This window comes from Haliotis asinina, chromosome 9 (genome assembly GCF_037392515.1).
Source record: "Haliotis asinina isolate JCU_RB_2024 chromosome 9, JCU_Hal_asi_v2, whole genome shotgun sequence".
NCBI classification, from domain to species: Eukaryota; Metazoa; Mollusca; class Gastropoda; order Lepetellida; family Haliotidae; genus Haliotis; species Haliotis asinina.
This window is the reverse complement of record NC_090288.1, coordinates 64372812-64388378: the sequence shown is the minus strand read 5'-3', so window position 1 is coordinate 64388378 and position 15567 is coordinate 64372812. Positions and strand designations below refer to the sequence as shown.

The following is a 15567-nucleotide window of genomic DNA, read 5'->3' as shown; positions in this document are numbered from 1 at the left end:
CGCGGAAGGGTAAGGGTAAGGGTAGGGGCAAGGGCAAGGCTGCGGCGCCCCAGCATCCTTTTCCGAGGAAAGGGAAGTCATTGCCTTCTGCCAAACCTTCCTGTGGGTGGCAGCCTTTCCCACTTCCTGTCGGATTGGGAAAAGGTAACCTCCAACCCCTGGGTCTTATCCACACTCAGGGACGGCCACTTACCACTATGGAAGAGAGACCCGCCTCCCTTTTCCGGAATTCGGCGCACTCCTGTGCCGGTAGTTCCGGAGAAAGCCGAGGTTCTCTGCGCCGAGGTTCAGTCTTTACTGGACAAGGCGGCCATCGAGGTGGTTCCAGGGGGCCAGGAACAAGAGGGATTTTACTCCACTTATTTCCTGGTCACCAAAAAGGACGGAGGGTTCAGACCGATTCTCAATCTCAAACGGCTGAACACTATGCTGCAGGTACCGTCATTCAAGATGGAGACACTACGGTCAGTGATCTCATCTGTAGAAAGAGGCGACTGGCTTGCGTCCATCGACCTCAAGGATGCGTACCTGCATGTTCCGATGCATCCCGAGTTCAGGAAGTACCTGCGGTTCTCCTTCGACGGGGTATGCTATCAGTTTCGGGTGCTTCCCTTCGGCATTGCTACGGCTCCGAGGGTATTCACCAAGCTTATGTTAATCCCAGAGCAAGTGGCCAGGTCACAGGGCAGGTGTTGTCACCCGTACCTGGACGATTGGCTTATACGAGCACTTGCCGCTCACTTGAGTCGAGACGCAACATTCGCCATAATGTGTATTCTCACCAGGTTGGGCTGGATTATCAATCTCAAGTCAGACCTAGTTCCTACACAGGATCTGATTTTCTTAGGCGCACGGTTCGACACAGCGAGAGGCATAGTCTCCCTGTCGCCGGATCGGATCTCCAAAGTTCAGAGAGTTGTTATGCAATTCCTCGAGTCCCCCTCGGCTTCGGCTCGGGTTTGGCTCCAGTTGCTAGGCAACATGGCAGCGACGGTGGACGTTGTTTGGAGGGCGCGGTTGAGGATGCGACCCATTCAGTGCGCCTTGGCGCGAATGTGGTCCCACGGCAGGAGTTACGAGATGATTCTCCTCACTCCGGAGTGGCTCCTTCCTCATTTACGGCGGTGGACAGTGGTAGGGAATCTATCCAGGGGGTTACCCCTGGACGCTCCCTCACCAACCCTTTCAATTCAGACGGACGCTTCCCTCACAGGGTGGGGTGGCGTGCTGGGCGCCCATTCAGTTTCGGGCCTATGGTTACGGCACGAAACGCGCCTGCACATCAATGTGCTCGAATTGAGAGCTGTCCGGCTAGTGTTCCAACACTTTCGGGAGACGGTTCGAGGCTGTGTGGTACGTCTAGAGATGGACAACCAGACGGCAATGACCTATATCCTGAAACAGGGCGGTACGGTTTCTCCGTCCCTCCTAGAGGAGGCGTGGCACTTTCTACAGTGGTGCGACCGGTTCAATGTTCGGGTGCGTCCCGTGTATCTCCCCGGGGTGGACAATGTTCGAGCAGACGCGCTCTCTCGACGTGTCCTAGCTCCTCACGGGTGGATGTTGCATCGGGAGATATTCGGGATTATCTCCCGGTTGTTCGGATCGTTCCAGGTGGATCTGTTTGCCTCTGGGGGGACGAACCAGATTCCGGTGTTTTGTTCTCGGATACCGGATCCGAGAGCCATCGCTCAGGACGCTTTCCAGCTCGATTGGACGGACAGGGTATTGTGGGCGTTCCCACCTCTGCCGCTGATTCCCAGGGTCCTCTCGCAGCTTGCCACCCAACCAGCTCGACTGTTAGTGCTTCTTGCTCCTCTTTGGTCGTCTCAAAGCTGGTTTCCGGTAATGATGATTGCCTCCTGTCCTTTTACCCTTTCGACCGGACTTACTATCCCAGAACGGAGCGCCGCACCCGAATCCCAGGATTCAGTGGGTGGCCTGGCCACTGTCAGGAATCGCCTCCAAGCGAGCGGAATTTCTGCACCAGTTGCAGACACAATTCTGGCTTCGCGGAGGGATTCGACAAACGTTGAATATGAGGATAGATGGGCCTGTTATGCGCGCTGGTGTGTCAACAGGGGGATTCTTGATCCCTTTTCTTCAACTCTAGTTGAAGTACTGGAATTTTTGCAGTCCCGGTTAGAGTCAGGCCTAGCCCCCTCTACTATCCGGGGCTATTCCACGGCCATTTCGGCATTCCATATTCCTGTTGACGGTGCTCTCTTGGGCTTTCTCTCCAGCTGTTAACGTGGAAGGCTGCCTTTCTTGTGGCGGTAACGTCTGGCAGGCAGGTAGGTGACATTCATGCTATGTCAGCGGATCCTGCTTTGACCGTCTTTCACAAAGACAGGGTCAGTATTAGACTGCCGGATTCTTACCGTCCTAAGATCGCAGGCGCTTTTCATGTTACAGCGCCTATCGAGCTCCCTAAGCTCATGCAGCCTCCCTCGCCCGGTACCTCTCTTCGACGTGCTCACGTCTTAGATGTCCGTAAGACCCTTAGGGCTTATATCAAACGAACTGCTGATATCCGAAAAGATAACCAGTTGTTTTGTTGTTATGGCGGGGGAAGAGCTGGTCTGCCGGCGAACAAGCAAACCATATCTAGGTGGCTTGTCTCTGCCATTTGTATGGCATATACTCATAAAGGGTTACCTATCCCTAATGGGTTAAAGGCTCATTCTGTTAGGGCAGTGGCTACGTCACAGGCTTATGCCGCGGCTCTGCCCATTGAGGAGATCTGCTCTGCGGCTATTTGGAGCCGACCGAGCACGTTTATCCATCACTACCAACTGGACAAACATTCACGGGAACGTGCTCGGTTTGGCCATACAGTTCTCACCAGTGGGCAGAGTCGTGATTCCCCTAGCTGAATGGGCGTTTGAGATCTCGACTTTGTTTATCATGAAATGTTCCTGGTGGTGGGTTTTTCACGAAACATTTCTTGTTATATTGGTGACGGATATCCCCTGGTGGTGGTGTTTTTATATATAAAAAAAATAAAAACACACAAAGAGAAACTACCTATAGACGGTTTTTTCACTATTAGTGTCGACATACGCTCATATTTACCCTTGCACTGTTATTCCCAGCACTACTTCGCTGGTTTGGGGGAATATTTACAGTGAATGGCATGAGGTGTGGTCATATGTCCATCACCTTTGCTGGGTTATTCTCGATTGGCTCTTTCGGCCCTATGTTGCCACGCCCCCGCCTGATTGACATCAGCGACTTGGTGATTGGGTAAGTGTATTTCTCTATCTCTCGCAGCTTCGGCAGTGTATGAGAGTGTGTGTAGGGTACACATCAGCAGACAGAATGCCGCTCCCGACTCACGTTCGTTGGGAGTCTGTCTTATGCTATATATGTACCCCAAGGAGGACTTCTGAAAAAGAATTATACAAACCTGTAGAGGTTATGAATTCTTTGAAGAATGTCCTCCTTGGGGTATGGCCACCCGCCTCCCCACATTCTGTCTGACAATCTCAGCATGAAAAGTGAGGTATGAGGTACACGGCGAGAGTTGCCTGCTCTTGGCTGTTAAGGGGCCCGGGTGGGGGCCCTGTAGGGGTGGTCTCACAAGACAAAAACGAGTTTTTTGTTTTGTAAAATATTTATTCAATATTGTTACAACTGTCGTAGGCATTTTTAAATGGACATTTTAATGCTATATATGTACCCCAAGGAGGACATTCTTCAAAGAATTCATAACCTCTACAGGTTTGTATAAATGTGTTTTCTCCTTTGCTTTTGAAGACATGTCATCTATCAACTGCATAAATTTTCCTGTTCTTTTTCAGTAGGTGAACTAATTTGAGTGTAAGAGATGAGTATCAAATTAAATGTCCAAGGTCATCGTTGACATGTTGGTGGAAACATTATGAGGATCTTTGTTTAAAATAATTATTCATTAGTGAAAATCTTGCCACTAGTTTGGGTTGTGGAATAATTACCAGCACTTGATATTTGAAATAATTGTCAAAGTGGTGTTAACATTTATTTGCGGTAGTGAAGTTTGACTGTACATATTTCTGCCTGTTTGTTTCTTGCTTTTATTATTATTAATCATACATGTGGCATGTTCCAAGTTGTTGTTCTAAATTCTACACTAATCTTTTTCTCTAGTGCTGATATTCTGAATGAGCTGATATGTTAATGTAAGAATATGGTTGAAAGTAAACATTCATCTGTTTAAAATGATTTGCAAGATGGGATATGCTGGACAGTCCAGTCTTAGGAATTAGCCTGCGGGATTCAGAAGAATGCCTATCAATGTTTGTTCCCATCACTGGCACGCCTGACCTGACCCTGATGGTGGCCATTGCGCAAATTGTAATCTGATTTAGCTTTTAACACGCTGTGTGAGATCATTCTGACTGTGACAATGAATGACATTTTCCTTGTGTTTGAGATGCAATATTTGTGTGCAGGGACATTCAGACGTACAGCACACAGGTGTCAGCGTGGATGGTCAAGATGGAGTCTAACTTGTCACGTGGGGCTACCCTCATGGAGGACCTGAACAACAGAGCTGTTCTCTTCATTCAGGTACGTTGTCATATGGCACAGGTACACAGGTATCTTGTGACATGTCACAGGTATGTTGTCACATGTCACAGGTTCACAGGTATGTTATCACATGTCACAGGTACATTGTCACAGGTCACAGGTATATTGTCACGTCACAGGTGCACAGGTAGTTGACAGATACACAGCTACATTGTCACATGTCACAAGTATGTTGTCACTTATCACAGGTACACAGGTATATTGTCACACATTTCACAAGGATATAGCCACAGATAAATAGTCACATGTTTCACTGAGATTGTATCTCATTTCACAGACCTGTTCTTGACTGTACGTGTTTCTTCAGTTGTGAAGTATGTTAACAGGGTTTGTTGTACGCCTACAACTTGAGTCATCTCGTGAGGACGGTGATGAACCTGCACGTATCTCTACAGAAGCCTATGACGAAGACTGCTGTGCTCTCCCTTTGTCGACTTGTTGAGCTTCTGAAGGTATTGCAATTCAGTTGCCAATTTGTTGAATACCAATATCACTAGTTCCTTGATATTGTTTCTTTTACTGAACTTGTAGCAATCATTTCAGAAAAGTCGTCTGATTTAACTTTCAGGCTATAGAGCATACATTCCACCGCCGCACAATGCTGATTGCAGAGTCCATGAACCATGTGATTCAGCACCTCAGCTTCCTGGCTCTCAGTGCGATCGGGACAGCAAAGGTAGAGTCATTCAAACTTTAGTTTTGTTTTGATTCCTTGAAAAAGAGTTTTGTTACATATCTTTAGAGAACTTTTTCTTATGATTAAAATAACATTATGTTAATGACTGAAAAGTAAACTTTTCATTTGTCAGAATCAAAATATCAGCAAGTGATTTTCAGCACAGTGTTGTAAACCTGGTTGAAGTTTAAGCTATGTCAGGTTCAACATTTTTAAGTGTGATAGCGTTCCCTGTTGTTCAGTTGATGCTTGAGTCTTTGAAAATTCAGTTGTTAGTTGCTCAGTTGTCTTTGGTAAGTACTGATTGTCCCCTCCTTCCAGAAAAGGATCACATCTGACAAGCGTTACAGTGAGCGGCGATTGGACGTCTTGTCGGCTCTTGTACTGGCCGAGTCAGCTCTTAATGGACCAGGTACATGTCGTTTTGTCTTCCAGCTGGTTATTTTTGCCACAGAATTTGGCATCTGAAGCTCATGTATTGTTATGAATTTGGTCACAATCTCCATGACTAGTGTTGCTGTTCCAAACCTTTGTGATTTTAGTCACTGTGACCATGCCCTTCGAAGTGTACGCGATAGTGACCTCAGTTAATGTTTCTTCACAGTAATAGATCATGAATCTGAAGTCAGTGGTATATTTGATTAAGTTTGTTTGTTATCTGTAACATTAACTAATGTTGTGCCTGTTTTCTTCTATTGATGACAGATGACTTGTTGTTTTCTAAGGTACCAAAGAAAGAAGACTGATTGCAAAACTGGCCCTTGCCGTTGGCACAAAGATGGTGAGTAAGCAGAAAATTCCTCTGCTCTGTTAGACCTCAGAATATTACTGACATTGTTGCTGTTTTCAGCAGTTTATACCAGTGTATGAAATAGTGTCTGCGGCCCGCTGCTTGCTTGTTATATGGAGGGCTTACAACTTTATTTTATAGCCAGCCCTGTGGGTAGCTAGACGATGTCAGTATAGTTCACGATCAATCAAACTGTCACTTCCACAGATCAACCCATTTATTTAACACTAAATATGATTATTTTTCCTTAACCTGACTCATGCTAATTGCTTATCCACTCTTCCCTGGCAGTGGTAGTGGAACACCTGAAATCCCTTGAAGTTCCTTTCTAAAAAGAAGCGGACGTAGAATAAACTCCGTCATGTGTAGCCTCCTTTTCCTGCGCCTAGGTCATGTGACCAGCCATGCTTGTCATTCTCTCCTTATCGCCCGACGAGGGCGGATGGAGTTATCTGGAAACTCCACTACGGCGATATGTTTTTCAATTATTTCGGTCCTTTAACTATATTTATGTCGTATGCAGTATTTGATTTATGTATACATATCACAATTTGTTTATTTACGATTATTGTGTGTTGATATAGCACATATTTCGTCAACCAAGACTTAGTCTCCATTGATGAAATCATGTTTACAGTGTAAATTACAGCCTGACCCACCGCCGTTTACGTCGGATTCTGCAAGCAATTATCATGAGTCAGGATAAGGAAAAATGTGTAATTTTCTGAATAAAATTGATATTTCATACTTTTGCTGACTCATGACAAAAGCTCTCCCAGGTACCCCGCACAATCACGCCGAATTCCTATATTCGCGTGTCGGGCGATATACAAGGAGAGAGTAACAAGCATGGCCGGTCACATGACCTAGGCGAGGGAAAAGGGAGGCTACACATGGGTGAGTGTATGTTACTTCCGCTTCTTTATGACGGGAACTTCAAGGGATTTCAGGTGTTCCACTACCACTGCCACTGAAGAGGAGATAAGCAATTAGTATGAGTCCGGATAAGTGTAAAATATCAATTTTATTCAGAAAATTACATGGTTTAAAAATGCTTTCAGCCAATGAACACTGTTGTTCTTACTGATAGTGTTTAACAATCACACATGAATTTATTAATTACATTATTTTACACCCCTGTCTTAGTTTCCTATTGTCAATACAGGGCTGGTTATGTATTAACAGGGCCTCCAACATTTTTCAGTTACCAGTCTTTTAGGAGTTTCATACACTGTATGTACTGTAGTATGATGGAAAATGCACAGTATGTTAGAACTGAAATTTATTCTCAAAATGAGATAGTTTTGACATTATCTTGACACAGGTCAGAGAGTGTTATTTTCTGCTACACATCATGGTCTGTGAGTGCTACCTTGCTCACACTTGGAGGGAGATGAGCCATCTGGTTGATGTGCTCGCTCATCACGCCGAAGACCTGACTGAGGTCAATACCAACAATAGGGGTACAATGTGTTAAGCCCATTTCTGGTGTCACCCGCCATGATATTGCTGGGATATTGCTGAAAGGAGCATAAAATTAGACTCGCTCACTCTCTTTGCGGAAAGTGGATGAGTCCCCAGTTTGTCATAGAGTTGACACTAGGACAGGATGGTTACTGTGTGTGAACAAGTGTGATATACTCTAAGAGTGTGGATCGCTTGCTTCTGATGTATCATATATTTTAGAGTATACTTTCTCAGTTAAGTACTGATTCTGGTGCTTCTTTGTTTATCTGTTCACTGTTTCAAGTGATTTATGTCTTGGGCATTCCAGAAGTCCTTCAAGGAAGATGAGATGAATGGTTTGTCGGAAACTTTGAGGAAACTAGAAGTCATCAGTGAACTGAGGGAGAAGTAAGACAACTTATGGTTCATGAAACTTTCACAACACTTGCTCACATTCACTTGCTGAAAGAAAGTTCGTCCCTGATCCAGAGAGCATCTCAATAACTCTAGTGTGTTTTAGCATGAAATAGCAGCAGCAGTCATGATAAGACACAAACTGATCTTGATAAGAAACAACAGGAAGAAGCCTGACTTGAAACCTTTCATTCAGATTGAAATACGAATGTTAACGCAGAAATTGGTGCATACTACATAGCAGCTTGCGGTTATTGTCAAGTTTCACAAGTCAGAGATGCAGTCTTGAGCCTGTATGCATATCTTTAATTGTTCATGCATCATCATAATTAACAGTCGTAGTTGAGACTCTCTGTCAGCAGAAGTGCACTCTAAGTTAGGGAGTATTCATTACCTGGTTTAATGGATTCTGACCAACAATCACTCATTGCTGTTTAATTTGAAGACCAGCTCTATAGTTTTTGAAGCATACAGCTACTACAGTTTAAGCTTCTGATAGAGAAGGTATGGCACTTTAGGAAAGCAGTATCGATACTTGTAATATAGCTCAAGTATGGTACATGGGCAGAGAGTGTTCATGCATGTGTTGTCAGTCACCTACGGTACTTATTAATCAGTATTGATACATGTCTTGTCAGTCACCTGCGATACTTAGGAATCAGTATTGATACATGTCTTGTCAGTCACCTGCGATACTTAGGAATCAGTATTGATACATGTCTTGTCAGTCACCTGCGATACTTAGGAATCAGTATTGATACATGTCTTGTCAGTAACCTATGGTGCTTATTAATCAGTATTGATACATGTCTTGTCAGTCACCTGCGATACTTAGGAATCAGTATTGATACATGTCTTGTCAGTCACCTATGGTACTTAGGAATCAGTATTGATACATGTCTTGTCAGTCACCTGCGATACTTAGGAATCAGTATTGATACATGTCTTGTCAGTCACCTGCGATACTTAGGAATCAGTATTGATACATGTCTTGTCAGTCACCTATGGTGCTTATTAATCAGTATTGATACATGTCTTATCAGTCACCTATGGTACTTATTAATCAGTATTGATACAAGTCTTGTCAGTCACCTGTGATACTTAGGAATCAGTATTGATACATGTCTTGTCAGTCACCTATGGTACTTATTAATCAGTATTGATACATGTCTTGTCAGTCACCTATGGTACTTAGGAATCAGTATTGATACATGTCTTGTCAGTCACCTATGGTACTTAGGAATCAGTATTGATACATGTCTTGTCAGTCACCTATGGTACTTAGGAATCAGTATTCATACATGTCTTGTCAGTCACCTGCGATACTTAGGAATCAGTATTGATACATGTCTTGTCAGTCACCTGCGATACTTAGGAATCAGTATTGATACATGTCTTGTCAGTCACCTGCGATACTTAGGAATCAGTATTGATACATGTCTTGTCAGTAACCTATGGTGCTTATTAATCAGTATTGATACATGTCTTGTCAGTCACCTGCGATACTTAGGAATCAGTATTGATACATGTCTTGTCAGTCACCTGCGATACTTAGGAATCAGTATTGATACATGTCTTGTCAGTCACCTATGGTGCTTATTAATCAGTATTGATACATGTCTTGTCAGTCACCTATGGTACTTAGGAATCAGTATTGATACATGTCTTGTCAGTCACCTGCGATACTTAGGAATCAGTATTGATACATGTCTTGTCAGTCACCTATGATACTTAGGAATCAGTATTGATACATGTCTTGTCAGTCACCTGCGATACTTAGGAATCAGTATTGATACATGTCTTGTCAGTCACCTATGGTGCTTATTAATCAGTATTGATACATGTCTTGTCAGTCACCTATGGTACTTAGGAATCAGTATTGATACATGTCTTGTCAGTCACCTGTGATACTTAGGAATCAGTATTGATACATGTCTTGTCAGTCACCTATGATACTTAGGAATCAGTATTGATACATGTCTTGTCAGTCACCTGCGATACTTAGGAATCAGTATTGATACATGTCTTGTCAGTCACCTATGGTGCTTATTAATCAGTATTGATACATGTCTTGTCAGTCACCTGCGATACTTAGGAATCAGTATTGATACATGTCTTGTCAGTCACCTGCGATACTTAGGAATCAGTATTGATACATGTCTTGTCAGTCACCTGCGATACTTAGGAATCAGTATTGATACATGTCTTGTCAGTCACCTACGATACTTATTAATCAGTATTGATACATGTCTTGTCAGTCACCTATGGTACTTAGGAATCAGTATTGATACATGTCTTGTCAGTCACCTATGGTACTTGTTAATCAGTATTGATACATGTCTTGTCAGTCACCTGCGATACTTAGGAATCAGTATTGATACATGTCTTGTCAGTCACCTGCGATACTTAGGAATCAGTATTGATACATGTCTTGTCAGTCACCTATGGTACTTAGGAATCAGTATTGATACATGTCTTGTCAGTCACCTGCGATACTTAGGAATCAGTATTGATACATGTCTTGTCAGTCACCTATGGTACTTTGGAATCAGTATTGATACATGTCTTGTCAGTCACCTGCGATACTTAGGAATCAGTATTGATACATGTCTTGTCAGTCACCTGCGATACTTAGGAATCAGTATTGATACATGTCTTGTCAGTCACCTATGATACTTAGGAATCAGTATTGATACATGTCTTGTCAGTCACCTGCGATACTTAGGAATCAGTATTGATACATGTCTTGTCAGTCACCTATGGTGCTTATTAATCAGTATTGATACATGTCTTGTCAGTCACCTGCGATACTTAGGAATCAGTATTGATACATGTCTTGTCAGTCACCTGTGATACTTAGGAATCAGTATTGATACATGTCTTGTCAGTCACCTGCGATACTTAGGAATCAGTATTGATACATGTCTTGTCAGTCACCTACGATACTTATTAATCAGTATTGATACATGTCTTGTCAGTCACCTATGGTACTTATTAATCAGTATTGATACATGTCTTGTCAGTCACCTGCGATACTTAGGAATCAGTATTGATACATGTCTTGTCACTCACCTACGGTACTTGTTAATCAGTATTGATACATGTCTTGTCAGTCACCTGCGATACTTAGGAATCAGTATTGATACATGTCTTGTCAGTCACCTGCGATACTTAGGAATCAGTATTGATACATGTCTTGTCAGTCACCTGCGATACTTAGGAATCAGTATTGATGCATGTCTTGTCAGTCACCTGCGATACTTAGGAATCAAAATTGATACGTCTTGTCACTCACCTACGGTACTTGTTAATCAGTATTGATACATGTCTTGTCAGTCACCTGCGATACTTAGGAATCAGTATTGATACATGTCTTGTCAGTCACCTATGGTACTTAGGAGTCAGTATTGATACATGTCTTGTCAGTCACCTGCGATACTTAGGAATCAGTATTGATACATGTCTTGTCAGTCACCTATGGTACTTAGGAATCAGTATTGATACATGTCTTGTCAGTCACCTGCGATACTTAGGAATCAGTATTGATACATGTCTTGTCAGTCACCTATGGTACTTAGGAATCAGTATTGATACATGTCTTGTCAGTCACCTACGATACTTAGGAATCAGTATTGATACATGTCTTGTCAGTCACCTATGGTACTTAGGAATCAGTATTGATACATGTCTTGTCAGTCACCTGCGATACTTAGGAATCAGTATTGATACATGTCTTGTCAGTCACCTGCGATACTTAGGAATCAGTATTGATACATGTCTTGTCAGTCACCTATGGTACTTAGGAATCAGTATTGATACATGTCTTGTCAGTCACCTGCGATACTTAGGAATCAGTATTGATACATGTCTTGTCAGTCACCTATGGTGCTTATTAATCAGTATTGATACATGTCTTATCAGTCACCTATGGTACTTAGGAATCAGTATTGATACATGTCTTGTCAGTCACCTGTGATACTTAGGAATCAGTATTGATACATGTCTTGTCAGTCACCTATGGTACTTATTAATCAGTATTGATACATGTCTTGTCAGTCACCTATGGTACTTAGGAATCAGTATTGATACACGTCTTGTCAGTCACCTATGGTACTTAGGAATCAGTATTGATACATGTCTTGTCAGTCACCTATGGTACTTAGGAATCAGTATTGATACATGTCTTGTCAGTCACCTGCGATACTTAGGAATCAGTATTGATACATGTCTTGTCAGTCACCTACGATACTTTTTAATCAGTATTGATACATGTCTTGTCAGTCACCTATGGTACTTAGGAATCAGTATTGATACATGTCTTGTCAGTCACCTATGGTACTTGTTAATCAGTATTGATACGTCTTGTCAGTCACCTGCGATACTTAGGAATCAGTATTGATACATGTCTTGTCAGTCACCTGCGATACTTAGGAATCAGTATTGATGCATGTCTTGTCAGTCACCTGCGATACTTAGGAATCAAAATTGATACGTCTTGTCACTCACCTACGGTACTTGTTAATCAGTATTGATACATGTCTTGTCAGTCACCTGCGATACTTAGGAATCAGTATTGATACATGTCTTGTCAGTCACCTATGGTACTTAGGAGTCAGTATTGATACATGTCTTGTCAGTCACCTGCGATACTTAGGAATCAGTATTGATACATGTCTTGTCAGTCACCTATGGTACTTAGGAATCAGTATTGATACATGTCTTGTCAGTCACCTGCGATACTTAGGAATCAGTATTGATACATGTCTTGTCAGTCACCTGCGATACTTAGGAATCAGTATTGATACATGTCTTGTCAGTCACCTATGGTACTTAGGAATCAGTATTGATACATGTCTTGTCAGTCACCTGCGATACTTAGGAATCAGTATTGATACATGTCTTGTCAGTCACCTATGGTACTTTGGAATCAGTATTGATACATGTCTTGTCAGTCACCTGCGATACTTAGGAATCAGTATTGATACATGTCTTGTCAGTCACCTGCGATACTTAGGAATCAGTATTGATACATGTCTTGTCAGTCACCTATGATACTTAGGAATCAGTATTGATACATGTCTTGTCAGTCACCTGCGATACTTAGGAATCAGTATTGATACATGTCTTGTCAGTCACCTATGGTGCTTATTAATCAGTATTGATACATGTCTTGTCAGTCACCTGCGATACTTAGGAATCAGTATTGATACATGTCTTGTCAGTCACCTGTGATACTTAGGAATCAGTATTGATACATGTCTTGTCAGTCACCTGCGATACTTAGGAATCAGTATTGATACATGTCTTGTCAGTCACCTACGATACTTATTAATCAGTATTGATACATGTCTTGTCAGTCACCTATGGTACTTATTAATCAGTATTGATACATGTCTTGTCAGTCACCTGCGATACTTAGGAATCAGTATTGATACATGTCTTGTCACTCACCTACGGTACTTGTTAATCAGTATTGATACATGTCTTGTCAGTCACCTATGATACTTAGGAATCAGTATTGATACATGTCTTGTCAGTCACCTGCGATACTTAGGAATCAGTATTGATACATGTCTTGTCAGTCACCTGCGATACTTAGGAATCAGTATTGATGCATGTCTTGTCAGTCACCTGCGATACTTAGGAATCAAAATTGATACGTCTTGTCACTCACCTACGGTACTTGTTAATCAGTATTGATACATGTCTTGTCAGTCACCTGCGATACTTAGGAATCAGTATTGATACATGTCTTGTCAGTCACCTATGGTACTTAGGAGTCAGTATTGATACATGTCTTGTCAGTCACCTGCGATACTTAGGAATCAGTATTGATACATGTCTTGTCAGTCACCTATGGTACTTAGGAATCAGTATTGATACATGTCTTGTCAGTCACCTGCGATACTTAGGAATCAGTATTGATACATGTCTTGTCAGTCACCTATGGTACTTAGGAATCAGTATTGATACATGTCTTGTCAGTCACCTACGATACTTAGGAATCAGTATTGATACATGTCTTGTCAGTCACCTATGGTACTTAGGAATCAGTATTGATACATGTCTTGTCAGTCACCTGCGATACTTAGGAATCAGTATTGATACATGTCTTGTCAGTCACCTGCGATACTTAGGAATCAGTATTGATACATGTCTTGTCAGTCACCTATGGTACTTAGGAATCAGTATTGATACATGTCTTGTCAGTCACCTGCGATACTTAGGAATCAGTATTGATACATGTCTTGTCAGTCACCTGCGATACTTAGGAATCAGTATTGATACATGTCTTGTCAGTCACCTACGATACTTTTTAATCAGTATTGATACATGTCTTGTCAGTCACCTATGGTACTTAGGAATCAGTATTGATACATGTCTTGTCAGTCACCTATGGTACTTGTTAATCAGTATTGATACGTCTTGTCAGTCACCTGCGATACTTAGGAATCAGTATTGATACATGTCTTGTCAGTCACCTGCGATACTTAGGAATCAGTATTGATACATGTCTTGTCAGTCACCTATGGTACTTAGGAATCAGTATTGATACATGTCTTGTCAGTCACCTGCGATACTTAGGAATCAGTATTGATACATGTCTTGTCAGTCACCTATGGTACTTTGGAATCAGTATTGATACATGTCTTGTCAGTCACCTGCGATACTTAGGAATCAGTATTGATACATGTCTTGTCAGTCACCTGCGATACTTAGGAATCAGTATTGATACATGTCTTGTCAGTCACCTATGATACTTAGGAATCAGTATTGATACATGTCTTGTCAGTCACCTGCGATACTTAGGAATCAGTATTGATACATGTCTTGTCAGTCACCTATGGTGCTTATTAATCAGTATTGATACATGTCTTGTCAGTCACCTGCGATACTTAGGAATCAGTATTGATACATGTCTTGTCAGTCACCTGCGATACTTAGGAATCAGTATTGATACATGTCTTGTCAGTCACCTGCGATACTTAGGAATCAGTATTGATACATGTCTTGTCAGTCACCTACGATACTTATTAATCAGTATTGATACATGTCTTGTCAGTCACCTATGGTACTTAGGAATCAGTATTGATACATGTCTTGTCAGTCACCTATGGTACTTGTTAATCAGTATTGATACATGTCTTGTCAGTCACCTGCGATACTTAGGAATCAGTATTGATACATGTCTTGTCAGTCACCTGCGATACTTAGGAATCAGTATTGATACATGTCTTGTCAGTCACCTATGGTACTTAGGAATCAGTATTGATACATGTCTTGTCAGTCACCTGCGATACTTAGGAATCAGTATTGATACATGTCTTGTCAGTCACCTATGGTACTTTGGAATCAGTATTGATACATGTCTTGTCAGTCACCTGCGATACTTAGGAATCAGTATTGATACATGTCTTGTCAGTCACCTGCGATACTTAGGAATCAGTATTGATACATGTCTTGTCAGTCACCTACGATACTTAGGAATCAGTATTGATACATGTCTTGTCAGTCACCTGCGATACTTAGGAATCAGTATTGATACATGTCTTGTCAGTCACCTATGGTGCTTATTAATCAGTATTGATACATGTCTTGTCAGTCACCTGCGATACTTAGGAATCAGTATTGATACATGTCTTGTCAGTCACCTGCGATACTTAGGAAT

At 42.0% G+C, this 15567-nt stretch overlaps 1 protein-coding gene across 2 annotated transcripts in view; it reads left to right on the top strand.

Annotated features, from left to right (window-relative positions):
• Positions 1-15567, top strand: part of LOC137297068 (WASH complex subunit 4-like) — a 74550-nt gene that overhangs the window by 29346 nt on the left and 29637 nt on the right. For both annotated transcript variants that reach the window (XM_067829037.1, XM_067829038.1), the window contains exons 13-18: positions 4434-4551; positions 4899-5024; positions 5141-5248; positions 5570-5660; positions 5974-6029; positions 7813-7892. In XM_067829037.1, coding sequence (XP_067685138.1) covers positions 4434-4551; positions 4899-5024; positions 5141-5248; positions 5570-5660; positions 5974-6029; positions 7813-7892 — 579 coding nt within the window. The remainder of the gene's footprint in view (positions 1-4433; positions 4552-4898; positions 5025-5140; positions 5249-5569; positions 5661-5973; positions 6030-7812; positions 7893-15567) is intronic.